General features: G+C 36.5%; 1 protein-coding gene across 1 annotated transcript; it reads left to right on the top strand.

Annotated features, from left to right (window-relative positions):
- Positions 1-310: 310 nt before the first annotated feature.
- On the top strand, positions 311-13,113 carry FNDC7 (fibronectin type III domain containing 7). Its single transcript, XM_035332897.1, has 14 exons — positions 311-547; positions 1,038-1,056; positions 1,614-1,871; positions 3,741-3,995; positions 4,676-4,936; positions 5,440-5,697; positions 7,062-7,316; positions 8,056-8,313; positions 8,719-8,973; positions 9,750-10,004; positions 10,577-10,837; positions 11,489-11,518; positions 11,992-12,055; positions 12,472-13,113. Exons 1-13 carry the CDS (start codon positions 485-487, stop codon positions 12,027-12,029), a joined length of 2,466 nt encoding a protein of 821 aa, XP_035188788.1. The 5' UTR covers positions 311-484; the 3' UTR covers positions 12,030-12,055; positions 12,472-13,113.
- The last annotated feature ends 506 nt before the right edge of the window (positions 13,114-13,619 follow it).

Genomic DNA, 13,619 nt, shown 5'->3' with positions numbered 1-13,619 from the left:
GATTCGAAGTTCTAACTTGAAGTTGCAAAAGCCTTGTCGTTAAAAAATCCCGTGAGGAGTCCGAAAAACTGAGAGGAAATGTCTGTTTCTCTTCGCACAGCACAAGGCCTGAGGGAGCATAAAACTGGTACAACATCTTTGCACTCAAAATAAGACGAGGGGTTAATTCCAGGCAGCAAGAACAGGTGTTTTTAAGTGGACAAAAATAGCAACAGTGAACTGAATAGCAAGTTCCTAATTTGTGTTGAGCTTAACTATTTTATGTATCATGTATACTCAATACAGAAACTGTATCTTGTAAAAAAAAACACCTGCCTACCTAAAAGTTCCTTTCTGTGTGGGACTAATTTCCTGTCACAGAGGAGGGCCTAACCTAAGGCAGCCTGCCCTCTTCTCCACAGTGCGGCTGTGGAATATTTCCAGTCATCGCAGGCATCAGCTTGAGCTCATCCAACTGCGAAGCCTGGAACAAAGTTCTGTCACGATGTGCAGTTCAAAAAGTCGGTCATTAGTATTCCTTGGACTGGTTTTCAACAGCCTAGAAATGGTGAGTGCAACTAATTTTCTTTCAAAATATTTTATAGAACAATACTGTGCTCTTTGTAAAAGTAAACTAGCTAGAAGCTAGAAGCTATCTGATAGACACTATCTGACACCCCCTTACACATTCATATTTTGTTACTCTTACCCTTATGCAAATATTTACAAGTGACTGGCTAGGTTTTGAAAATAAGGGTCAAACATAAAATAGTATTTTAGAGCCCAGGGTACTTTCAAAGTCTTTCAGCAAGTGAACACTAAATCAACAGGCAGATTCAGAGAGGAAAATGAAGTAATATCATCTGCACACCTGTACCAAATCTCACTGGTTGCACAAACTGTCTGTGCTTAAAGAATTGGAACAAATACATCACATCAGTAGGACGTGCTAAAAAGTGTAATGTTTTAAGCTGTTACTAACATTATCAGGAGTTTTTTAATTTCCCAGGTAAGACATTTCACTTTGTATTTCTAATTTTTTACATCTTCCTTTTCAGGTTTTTTCATCTAGCACAGGTAAATCTTCAAAATAGCATTTTGTTTGTGCATGCTTGTTTTTGAATGGGTCTGAAGAGAACAAACAAGCTTCTGATTTCTAATAAATACTACAAGTTTTCACAGTTCTATTAAAAAAAAAAAAAAAGTTTTCAAGTTTGATTGAGATTCAAAAAAATATATATGTTGATATCTTTATAAACTTGAAATCTAATTTTGAAGAGACCCAATTCTGTTGGACACTCGCACAAAGATTCTCACAGGCCACTTATGCCACGACATTGGTATTATCTCCTAAGCACTAAATGTTTTTAGTATTTCGTGGCATTTTATACATCCTAGAATCTCACATTTTGTGCCAAGAGCTCCTAGTGCCGTAAGCATGAGTACTAATCAGATTAAGATACGAGGAATGCAAGACTGCAAGGAATGCTTTCAGAATCGATTCATTCTCTGAGAAGGGTGATAGTACATGTTTCTGCATATATTGAACTGTTAGAGTCTTGTTAGAGCAAGAGTTAGATTTACTGAAATGTTTTCTGATTGTGGTGGCTTTTTCTTTCTTTCTGTTTTTTTAGGTTTCTCTGTGTCTATATATGATGTGACGTCACGAAGCATTTATATCGGATGGCCCAAGTTTTCAGGAGCCTTTACCTACAGAATCACAGCTACAGCTGTGAATACTGTAGGCCATTCTTCACTGGCTCATTTTAGTGATATTACATTTACAGGCACGCTAACTTCATTAATTCCCAATACTATTTATGCTATACAAGCAGAAGCCATTGACAAGAATGGAATTATTCTGGCTGAAACACAGATTATGCAGTCAACAGGTTAGTAAGAGAATCTACATGAAATATGATTTCCATTAGCCTTTGTAGCACTAGAATTTCATCCCTGGTGTTTATTGTACCTGTAGGGAATAGCTGCCATTCCTGTTGAAGCCTTTTGTTGGTCCTCATACCGAGTTCAGCAGTAGCATGATTAGCTCATTTTCCCCTCTTCTTTTTTTCATGCATGTTTCCCTAAACTGCTACACACAGCTCTCTCAGACTGCAGCTTTCCAAATCATCTACCTTCTCATTACAAATGCTGATGTGAAGCTGGATACATTTTTTGGTATTGATGCTGTACCAAAAAACTGTTTTGGTACTGATGATTACATTTTTGTTTGATTTGCAAAAGGACTTGTAGCATAAAGTCATTGATGGATAATGCAGAATCTACATAAACAAATTTCCTTTTTTATCTCACTGCTGAAATGTAATTGAGAAAACATTCTGTTGAAATTTGGTTTTTAAAATACTTTTAACTCATAATTTTTAGACATAGACATTATTTTTATAGTAGAATGTTCATTGTAAAAGGAATTGTTACAATAAAAATTAAAAATCAAAATTAAGTAGTAGCAGTGTTTATCCTGATAAATATAAAACCCCTCTAGTGATAGACTAGTTATCCAAGAACGGATGTAAATGACTCATGGTCTATAATTTATTTCTGATATAAATCATACGCTATATGTTGTCTACTTGACCTTTGGGCAAGCAACTCCCTTAGATTTGCATAAGGGTTTCCTGCACATATTTTTTAATGAGTTGCTTAAGAAGATAATTTATTAAAAGGAAAAATAAGATCATAGTGTGGTAGCTGACAATTTGCCCAAAGACAGAGAAAGACACACCTGCAAATGTTCCATAGGTATCATGATATAGAATATATGTTACCATTTTTAAGAGGGGGCAAAAGAGGATGTCTGACTATAAATGAGAAAATGCTTGGGTCTGGGAATGCGGAGATAATGCTCAAGGGTTGTACACCCATGCCTAATATTTTCTGCAATCTCGGAAATCCCAAATTAGCTGCATTGCTATAAATAATTTTGCCTCAAGGAGCATACTGATGTCCCAAATACATGGCCATTTCAGTAGTGATTTCAAGAGTACTAGAATATTTTCACTGGAAGATTAAACATGATCTAGAATACCTGAAAATACACGTGGTTTGTTAATGTTCATTTACATTTGTTTTAGACCTAGTGCAGGATCATTTGTCTTTGAGGTATGCAGCGTCTTTCATATGAGGAGAGGCTGAAATAGTTGTGACCATTCAGCTTTGAGAAGAAAAGGCTCAGGGAGGATCTCAGCAATGTGTATATATTTACTTGATGGGAAAGACTTATCAGAAGCACCCATAACAGGACAAGAGACAGTGGGCACAAATTCAGACACAAATTCCATATGAAGAGGAGAAAACAGTTTTATACTGTGAGGGTTGTCAAACACTGGAAAAAGTTGTCCAGAGAAACTGTGTGAAAGACAAGCAGACCTGTATAATAAGAAAAACCTAGAAAGCCACATCCTCCCAGACACTACCTATCAATCTAATTGATGCAGAGTCTCTCACCCTTGAAAGACAAATGTGTGTCGTACCAGTAGCGAGTCTTCTAAGAGTTCTCAAATATTACACAGTTTTCAGTAGTCATTGTACTGCATGCACTGAAAAATATGTTTTATTTCCTGAAACAAAAGTAAATACACTGTACTAATTAACTTTTTAAAAACTGAATAATAAATTTAAAACATTAGTAGAAAGTGTAGACCATTTATTCTGATCAGTCTTTGTGCAATGTTCAGAGCACACAGTGTTTTAGAGGGCTGAGTTCCTCAATGTCAGCATGTCTACTGTTATTTCTGTTTTAGCTCCAGACATACCTGTTATTGATCAAGCTTACTCAAAACTCAGCAACAGTATCACAGTGGAATGGAGAGCAGTACCTGGAGCTACTAGTTATCTACTGGCTGCACAAGATGGAGATTCCTGCATTGAAACTATAGTCACAAATTCACCGGGTACAGTTATGGGATTGAAACCTGCCACCTCGTACAGAATCACTATCAGATCTATAAATGCAGGAGGAAAAAGCCAGCCTTCACCTTCCAGAAAAGCAAAAACAGGTGCACTTTATTTCAAATTCTTTAATATTATACTGTAAAGCATTCATGGAAGCATCCTAACATATATATATATATATAAAATATATATGGAAGAGAAAAGAAACAGTGTAGCCCAGAAATGTAGCAGTACCACTTATTATAATTTTGTATTTTAAATTGTATTGAGCATACTCTCCTTGCAGTTTTTGAGGACTAGAATTTGTCTGTCTGACTTAATGAGCAGAATCATGAGTCTGACTTGGTGGTTTGCTTTGTGACATTAAGTTAAATGTTTAATAGAGAAGCTTTAATAGAGTCTGTATGTATATACTGATTTTATTTTAACAACAGACACATCTTGAGAGGATAGAATACATTAAAAAAAAAAAAGTAAAAAATAAGACTGCAAAATTTAGATGATGGGAAATACAGTATCTTCTTAGTGATTTTCATTCTTCTGCACAGCCTACTTTCATACATTGTGTATGAGGTGCTTGCACTTTACAAAACCTGTTACATAATGGATCTACCAAATCAGTTTCCTGATTTATTCTGTCAATTTTGCACTAATTTGTCTTTCTGTTGCTGTTGTTGTTTTAATAATTTGTTGATTTTGTGTTCTGTGTAGTCATCTGGAATTTGGACCTTCCAAACAGTATTACTAGCTAACTGAAAGCTAAATTGATCTTCTTTCTCAACAGTCCTGGCTGCTCCAGTTCTGTCTGTTAGTTCCCCGAGCTGTGACTCCATTGCAGTGAGCTGGAAAGCTGTGTATATGGCAGCTGGATTCTCTGTATCCCTGATGAGATCAGATGGTTTGGGCAGAATGCTGAAGCAGAACACCACCGATACTTCCTTTGTATTTACAAATTTAGATCCAGGAACTCTCTATACTATCAAGGCATATGCCTGGAATGCCAATGGGCTTCCTGGAGATGATTTCACATACAACCAAAGAACAAGTAAGAAATTTTATTTTCTAAAACTAAGTATTTTTTTTAAAGAAGTATATACCATAAAGTGTTTGTATGTGTATGATTGTGTTACGTTTTTCAAAGATACATTGGGTAGATTTTCATATCATGTGAATCTTAGCCCATCTCAAACTTCATGGAAACCGGATGGTGTGGCTATCTAATGAGTATTACTGAGGCAAACATGCCATTAACTGCCACTGAAGATTCACAGGCCTGGATAAGGATTACACAAGCTTAAACTGTTAGGGGGATTTTTCTAACTGCAAACAGCAAGTGTTCAAATAAGGCAAGGAATTTCAACAGAAAGCTTTATGTCAGCGTACAAATAGAATCATTTATTTAGAAAATTATGTTGCAACCTTAATATTAACAAGGGTAAGGTCTGCACCACAAAGAAATTTACTTCATTTGCAAGTTCTGAAAAACTTCATGTCTGTAGGCCGTACGCAAAGTTGTACTTACAATTATTCCCAACTGATACACCATAGGTCCTCAGGCGCCAGCGGATGTTCAAGTAGTTTTCAATAGCGGTGCTTTAAGAGCTGTTGTTTCTTGGACGCCAGCAGAAGGAGCTCTAACTTACAGTGTGACAGCCTCCAGTGGACTCCTGAAACTGGAGTGTAACACGTCTTCTGCCTCCTGCGTGGTACCATCACTCCAGTGTGGATCTGAATATTCAGTTTCTGTCACAGCACATAATGATGCTGGATCCAGTAAACCTACTGATGCAGTAAGCTTAAAAACTAGTATGTGAATCATTGATTCTTACATAGCTTATGGCGTTTTAAGATACATTTCTTTAACTTCAAATGCTAGTCCAGTACAATTCACGATTCTCAAATAGTTGTTTTTGTTTCTGAACTTTGCGTGTGAACTATACCATATATTTTTGTACTAAGGGGATAATAGCCTAGATTTTCTTCATATTTCTGTGAGGAACTTGCATCAGTGTATATATATTGCTAGCTGAAACAATAAGCCTGCATTTTCCTCCTGCCAGAAGTACTTGTTCTAAAGTCAGGTTTCTGAGTGTAAAACTAATCTAAGGAATAGCAGATCTGTTCCAAATTGGCTGGGAGAAGTCTGTGAGGAAATAGCATGGAGGACTGGCCTTAGGCTGAGAACTGCTCTAGGCTAGATTTAGTTGCAATTTAGAAAGCAGGTTAACAAATAACCCCTCCCAGCTAAATGGTGCCATGAAACTGAATTCAGATAGTCACAGGCTGTTTGCAGGTTGCTGCTTTGTCAGTACAAAAGATTGCTAGTCTCAGCTACTTAGCACCACTGCCATGTCAGAGATTTATGCTTCCTGATCTGTTAGCTGAATGGCTCATGTAAGCAAAACCTAAACCATTTTTGTTACGTGTTACCTTAAGGACAGAACTTTATTTACTGAATTATTTAATGTTACTTGTCTCATTCTGACCTCTCACTGTATCAGTTAGAGATCACCCATGTGAGCAACCCAGAAGTAGTTCTAATGGGATGAAAGCCTTTAGCAAGAGACACTTGTAAGCTGTGGGCTGTAATCTTCTCAACCAACGTTGCTTCAATTAGATCATTTATGTTCTAGTAGCAGCAAGCTATACTTTTTGAACCAGGAGAGGAAAGAAAAATGTTATTTGAGGAAAAACAAACATGGAGTTAGAAGTTTATTGTAAAATTTTGCTATGACACCAGAAATGAAACCCAAGCAAAAGACTATTCTACGTCAGAGACAGAGTCAGGGAGTTTCATACCAGTTTATAAAGTGTTTTCACATAAAGGTTTCTGGATGCCAATGGCTATTCAAGATATTATCCTTGTTTTCATCCAAAACTGCTGTTTGTGAGCACAGAATATGCCAATTCCTTTTCAAATACTGTCTAGTGTCCCTTTTTCTTCATGGGGTCTCTTTCATGTAAGAGATGAAGGTAAGATCTGTTTTGTTCTGTAAAAATCATACTCACTTTTCATCCAAATGTAAATAGCATCCTCTGCAAAGAGGTATGAGTTGCTTGAATAATTCTGTATATTCTGATTTTAATTTTTTTTTCCATGAAGTATAATTTAAAAATATTCTGATGACAATTCTTTTATTATTATTATTTTATTTATTTATTTATTTCAGTCCCTTGTGCACCAGGAAATATATCAATTGAAGAGGATGAACCTGGCAACCTGTTGGTATCATGGTCTAGTGTCAATTTCAGCCATTATTATGTGGTTTTTGTGAAGAGTGATGATGGCTTGGAAGTGCACTGCAACACATCACATACTCAATGCCATTTCCAATCAGACTGTGGCTTCACCTACTTCATTAGTGTCTTTGCATACAACAAGGCAGGGCAGAGTCCTTTAGGCGATATATTCAATTACACCACTGGCAAGTATTAATGTATTCTTGCAAATTCATTTTGGATCCATTAACTGCATTTATGATAGAGCTGACAGGACTTTTTTTTTTTTTTTTTGAAGATAATGACTTGAACTATTTTTATGTAATTTGGGGACAAAACACACAGAAGTTTGTAGAGAAAAATATCCACTTCACACTGCAGTTGATTTTAACTAGTCAAATGCAACAACATATTTACAAACTTGAAGATAGCTTTACCTTCTAGACAAGAATGTATGAACAACACACAGTCCTGGGATCACATTTGAATTCTAGTCCTACTTTTTTTTTTTTTTTTTTTTTTCTGTTGCCTTGAGAAGGATGTACAGAAGTGTTAAACTTCTTTAGAGATGGTTTTCATTTTTGGAAAACTAAAAGTAACTAGTTAAATGTGAAGAACATTGTTAGAGTTACTGAGAATTTTACAGTTACTTAGAGTTACTTTAACGTTACTAGAGTTTCTTGGAATTTTAAATCAAGGACATATAATTCTATGCATATATATATATTATGTATTACATATACATCAGAATGCCCTCTATTGAAGGAGGGATATGGAATTAATTCAAAAAGTAAGTCTGGAATTAATGGCATTCAGTTTGCACAAAATAAAACACTTTTGGAGATTTAAGATATGAAGCACAGAGGTAAACGTCATGATGATGTTCAGTTTAATGTCCACTTCCTGTTCCTGCTGAAGTTTCCACCTCTTTCTTGCCTTTCCCAGCGCCTTGCTGCCCCAGCGACTTCCATGCTGTGCTGGTGGCGAGTGACACCGTGGAAGTGACCTGGGCTCCTGTCCGCGGTGCTGAACTGTACGAGACAAAAGCTGCTGAGGGGAGTAGCGCTGTGCTCTGCAACGACACTGCCACGGCCTGCACCTTGTCTGCTCTGCGCTGCAACACTCTCTACAACATCACTGTTTACTCATTCAGCGAGGCCAGGGGCAGCAACACATCATGCACATCTAAATATGTGGCAACAGGTATTATTTCCTTTAGAAATAATTAGGCTGCAGTGATTAACAGATGAAAAGAATTAATAGAGGGAGTGCTAAGTTACTGCAACTAACCCAAATGAAAAAGCCTACTGGAAATATTTAAGAATATATTGCAATTGGTGACCTTAAAAGGGGTTGGACTGAAAGCTACTCAATGCTCCAAGTTTTTGAAACTCTGATTTACAATTCATCTCTCTTTTTCTATGCAAAATACTCAAAATACTTATATTGCTCTTTCTCAAGTTCTAAATTCTCACCAGAAGTAACTCTTTAAGGATTATATACTTTTCCGAAGTAGTTTGTCAGTTCTAATTGGAAGGTAATCTTCATGTGTAACTGATTCAGTATGCATAAACAGTGCTTAATAACTGTTAATATGAAACTTTTCAGCTCCCTGCAGTCCTGAAATTAAAAATATCTCAAAGGAGGCTCTTTCTGTAATCACTGTGCAGTGGCAGTCTAACAATGAAGAAGCTACATATACCGTAACTGCACGAGGAGAAGCTGGACTTTGGCATTGCACAAGCTCTGGAAACTCTTGTACCCTAATTAATCTTCCCTGTGGATCTGCTTTCTCTGTTAGTGCTATAGCAAGGTCACCAGCTGGACAGAGCTTACCCAGCTACAGCGTTCCTTTAGAGACAGGTAAGGGGGAATTGTAAAATATTTAGCATCTTAACATTAAAATATTTCTGCTCTGTTTGTATTTTGACTTTTTTAAATTACCACGTGTGTAAATCGTATTTTCTATTGCTGGATGTCTTCTGCTTAAATGAGAGAGAGAGAGAGAGAGAGAGAGAGAGAGAGAGAGAGAGAGAGAGAAGGGCTCTTGACTGGTACCGAGAAACGTGAGTGCAATCAGTTATCATTTGTCACAGCTAACAACTATAGTAATATCATCCACTAATATATTGCATAAATTCCTTGTCAGCATTTTGACTTTTAATATTGCCAGGAGAGGCAATAAGGTGGTGTCCACCCCAACAAATGAAACAGTCTGAAGAACAGATGAAAGCACATCTTACCACCCTTTCTGCTATTAATTTGTTAGCACGGTTTTGTCCTATATTGTTTGCCCAGATAATTCCTAGGCATGGTTGGGGGATAAGTGTAGGCCAGTGTCCATTTTTAGCAGGGAGTTTGTCTGTTAACAGTCATTTTATTTTGTAGAGAATGAAAATTGAAACAGAGACAGAGCTAGACTGAGTCATGTGATTTGACAGGTAAAGACAGACCCTGCTTAAACAAACTATAGGTACAGCCTGAGACTGTTTTTCACTATGCTAATCTTTACCTGAAAAATATGCAAGTTTTCATTCCTTCACTCTTCAACATGTAATAGTGTAGTGGCAATGCCTCAAAATTATTTCAGTTTTCCAAGTAAAAAGCAGGTTTTTTTTTTTTTTTTTTTTTTTTTTAAGCTCCTTGTTGCCCTAATGACCTGACACTAACTCAAGTGACACAGTCTGTAACAAACATCAGCTGGTCTGCTGGGATGGGTGCTCAGACATACATAACTATGCTGGAGTCTTCAAAAGGACGGGCAAAGTGTCACACTCTTCAAAACTATTGTCTGCTGGGATGCATCACCTGTGGCACCAACTATACAGTGTCGCTGAGAGCGATCAGTGAAACTGGTTTGACATCCAGTTGCACGTATCAAGGATACTCTTCCAGTATGTAAATAAAAGCAATTGGGAAGAAAAAGACCTAATATACAACTTGGTATAACGTTCCTCTCATAAAAATAGCGAAGCTGAAATTCAACAAGTAGTTAATACACTTGCAGTTCCCTCTTTTACATAAATGCACTTCGGATTAATTTCACATATCATTCAACTCGTTCTTATAACTGTTATCAGGGGCTATATACATAAGTTTTAATAACAATGTTCCCGAACCAAATATTTAACTATGCTATGGCATAATTAAAATCTGGAGTCCACAAAAGGATCCTTGGCTTTCTAGCTAGCCCTAATGCCTCCAAGAGACAGGTGAGAGCAACAATATTGCAGCGTATAGAACAACTACTGAATTGCAGCTCTATAACACTATAATACGAGTCTGAAAGAACATTTTCTTCCCTATTCAATGTTATTCTGGCTTTCTGCTAAATGCTAATTTCTCATTGAAATGCTGGTATTTAGTGTGGTAGTAACCATGTCCCCTGGTATGAATGCACTATGGGAATTTATAACATATTGGGGGTTTACAAATAAGGTTATTGATACATTTGTTATCTTATTAGGTGCTTGCTGTCCTTCTGGAGTGAAGCTGTACAGAATTGGCAATAACGGTATCCGAGTATACTGGCGAGCTTCTGCAGAAATGAAGAGCTACAATACTGATTTACGTGGTTCAAAAGGCAATTTCACCTGTACCCCTAGCTCTGGGCAAAGTTACTGTGATATCACCGAGATACCTTGTGGGGATGTCTACACAGTGGTAGTATCTCCAGTTACCGATAAGGAGCCAAAGCTTACCTTTTGTCCTAAGAAAATATATTCAGGTAAAACTTAATTGAACAATATATTTTTTTTTTATCAATACATGCTAGATTGTTAGAAGGTAATCAGAAGTTATATGAGTAAAGGCAGCACAAAGCAGAACTTTTCTATTCTAACGTTGTCTCTTGAGTAACCTTTATGGGTGCTATCACACACTATCTGTGACTGGAGCTTCATAGGAACATTTTGGGATTAATGCAAAAAAGTTGTTTGTCTCAATGTATTTCTTGCATAAGCATCACTAGCACTTATCTATGCAGATGCCTCTCAACTGGATCATTTCTCTGCATAGTGAATGCAGAGAAGTTTCAGTTGGGATACTAGTGGTTAGACTACAGAAGCAAATAAATGAGGATTTAATTGGTATGTTTTTGACTGTTATTGTTTGTGGAGAAAAAAAAAAAAAAGAAAAATCAAGAACTTTTATGAACCACTCCTAACTGGATAGCAGGTACTACACATAAATATTGTAGTAGTAATAGTTGTAGTAATTTCCTTGGAATTCCTTTCCCAGGGCATAAATTTAAGCTATTATAATTACAGTTATCTCTTGAGATCGCACAGTTGAATAACATGGCCTACATTCTACAGCCTTCTGTTTCCCAGTTTACAACCTGATATCTAACATCCATACCACTTTCATGTCATTTCAGTAACCTGTTCTGGAAGCTCTGTTGGAATGGGTAAGAACACACAGCACATTCATTGCAAATTCATGATGTTTGTGAAGCATATTAACACTGTAACTGCAAATAAGTTGCAAATAAGTTATATTTGATAGTTAAGACTTAGTGTTATGAAGGGTTGTCTCACCCCTATCTTATAATGCATTATTTTAAGAAAATCTTGTTACCTACATTATTGCCTTTCTAGTATCATGCCATTCTACACTGTCACATGACATGTACTGTTTATCTAATAGTACATAACAAAAGGCAGGCTTTTGTAACACAGCCATATCCAACTAGAGATTAAACTAGGTCACTACTCTGGCTATGACTTACCTGAATCTATTCTACCTTATTTTGCAAGTGTTTCAGAGTAGTCTTGTACTTAATTTCACTATATAAAATGCTGAAAACAGTTTCAAAAGCTTTTCCCTAGACAGTGGCTTTACTCTAATTGAAATCATCTTAATTTCTGAATTCTGTTACAGTGATTTATAGCGGAAAGAACAATGCAGAACACGTCTAGATGGAAATTCTGGTTCAGACAGGGAGGTAAGTTATAAGAGTCCTAAGATTAGGATGTTGTTTGCTTTTCTTCAGCTGCTCAAATCTTTGGGATTGAAGGGATAAGCTTCATTAATTCTATCAAAGTTATTTGTTAGAATCCATCATATTTACCTCATACTGTCTACTCCTATTATCAACACTCATTTGTCCTCTCCTCCAGTAACCCATCTATCGCTTCCTTAAACCTTTTCTATTGATTTTATAATCACCCACCAGAGGAGCCCTCCATAGACAAATAGATCAAGCTACTCTCCAGTACTCAATTGCTTTCTCTTTCTCCCATCTAAAACTGCTCAATCTCCCACAAAGTACTCGTTTTCTGAGCAATTTACTGTCCTTGTCTCGAGGATCTTCTCAAAAGAAGGATGGTAAGAAGTCACTGCTGGCTTTTTCTTCCGCAGGGCTGGTAATTTCCTCTCTGCTGCTCTCCAAGAGCTATCTTGGATATTAAGGATGTTGCTAACACCATCCTTCCTATTGCTCTTCCCCTGTAGCTGGAAAGATGACATCTACGCTTAACTGCAACAGTCACAGCTGCTTGAAGAGAGGGAGGAAGGAAGCCAAACAGCTAGCTCTATCTGAAATCTAATTCAGGACACTGAATTTCAGTCCTAAATAATCAGATCATTTTTTAAATGCAGTTGAACATAGAGATCTTGGTTACCTTGAACTGTCATTTTCCCTGTAAAGCAATCAGTTTTAAAAGCTGTTCCAAAATGGTTACTAATCACTAGGTGCATTCTAGACCTAATATACCACTGAAGTAGTGAAGGTCAAAAGAACTAGTAAAATTTAACTATTTTTTTTTTTTTTTTTTAAAAAAAGCAACAGTTTAGGTGCTCTCAAAACTATTTTGAGACAATCTAAGTATGCTATTTAATTTTAATTAAAAGAGTAAGTTTCCTCTTGACAATTTGAGAGGTGACTCATGAGGGTAAACAACCTCTTCAACCCATTTTCTGCTTTGTAGCTAACAAATGTTATTTATTACTAACATTGTTAGCTTTTTTTTTTTAAAGCAGAATCTTTTTCACTGTGGTTACTTTTTCAGCCAACATAGCAAATATGATAAAACATGTTCAAGAGTTCCATTCAAGAGTTCCAGTTATACATAACAAAATTATTAAAAGATGTTTTACAAGAACAGTCTTCAGAAAATTATGGAAATAAGGTTACCAAAGTCAAGGTGTTTGTTTGAAACAGTTTTCAGGTTATAAATGCCATGCATTGTGAAAAGTTTCCTTTCTTTGCAGAACACAGTTGTACTGGCTCAGTCGCTGCTTCTGCTCTTACACAAAACCATCTCATAGGAATCTGACTCGAGTGTCTATGTCACAAGAAATCACATTGCTTTTTAGAAAACGATTTGCATTGACTCACTGTCAAACAAGTCCTTCTTCAGAAAATAAGGCCTAAAATTGCCCTGCATGATTTAACAGTTGAAATTTCTTATTTGTTTGGAAAAAAAAAAATGTAAGGGATTCTGATACTTTTGTTTTCTAACATGCACTTGCAGCCATCAAGGAAGTGCTCAAGCATGTAGCAGTCA

The sequence above is a fragment of the Oxyura jamaicensis genome, chromosome 8 (genome assembly GCF_011077185.1).
Source record: "Oxyura jamaicensis isolate SHBP4307 breed ruddy duck chromosome 8, BPBGC_Ojam_1.0, whole genome shotgun sequence".
NCBI classification, from domain to species: Eukaryota; Metazoa; Chordata; class Aves; order Anseriformes; family Anatidae; genus Oxyura; species Oxyura jamaicensis.
This window is presented reverse-complemented; position numbering and strand designations above follow the sequence as displayed.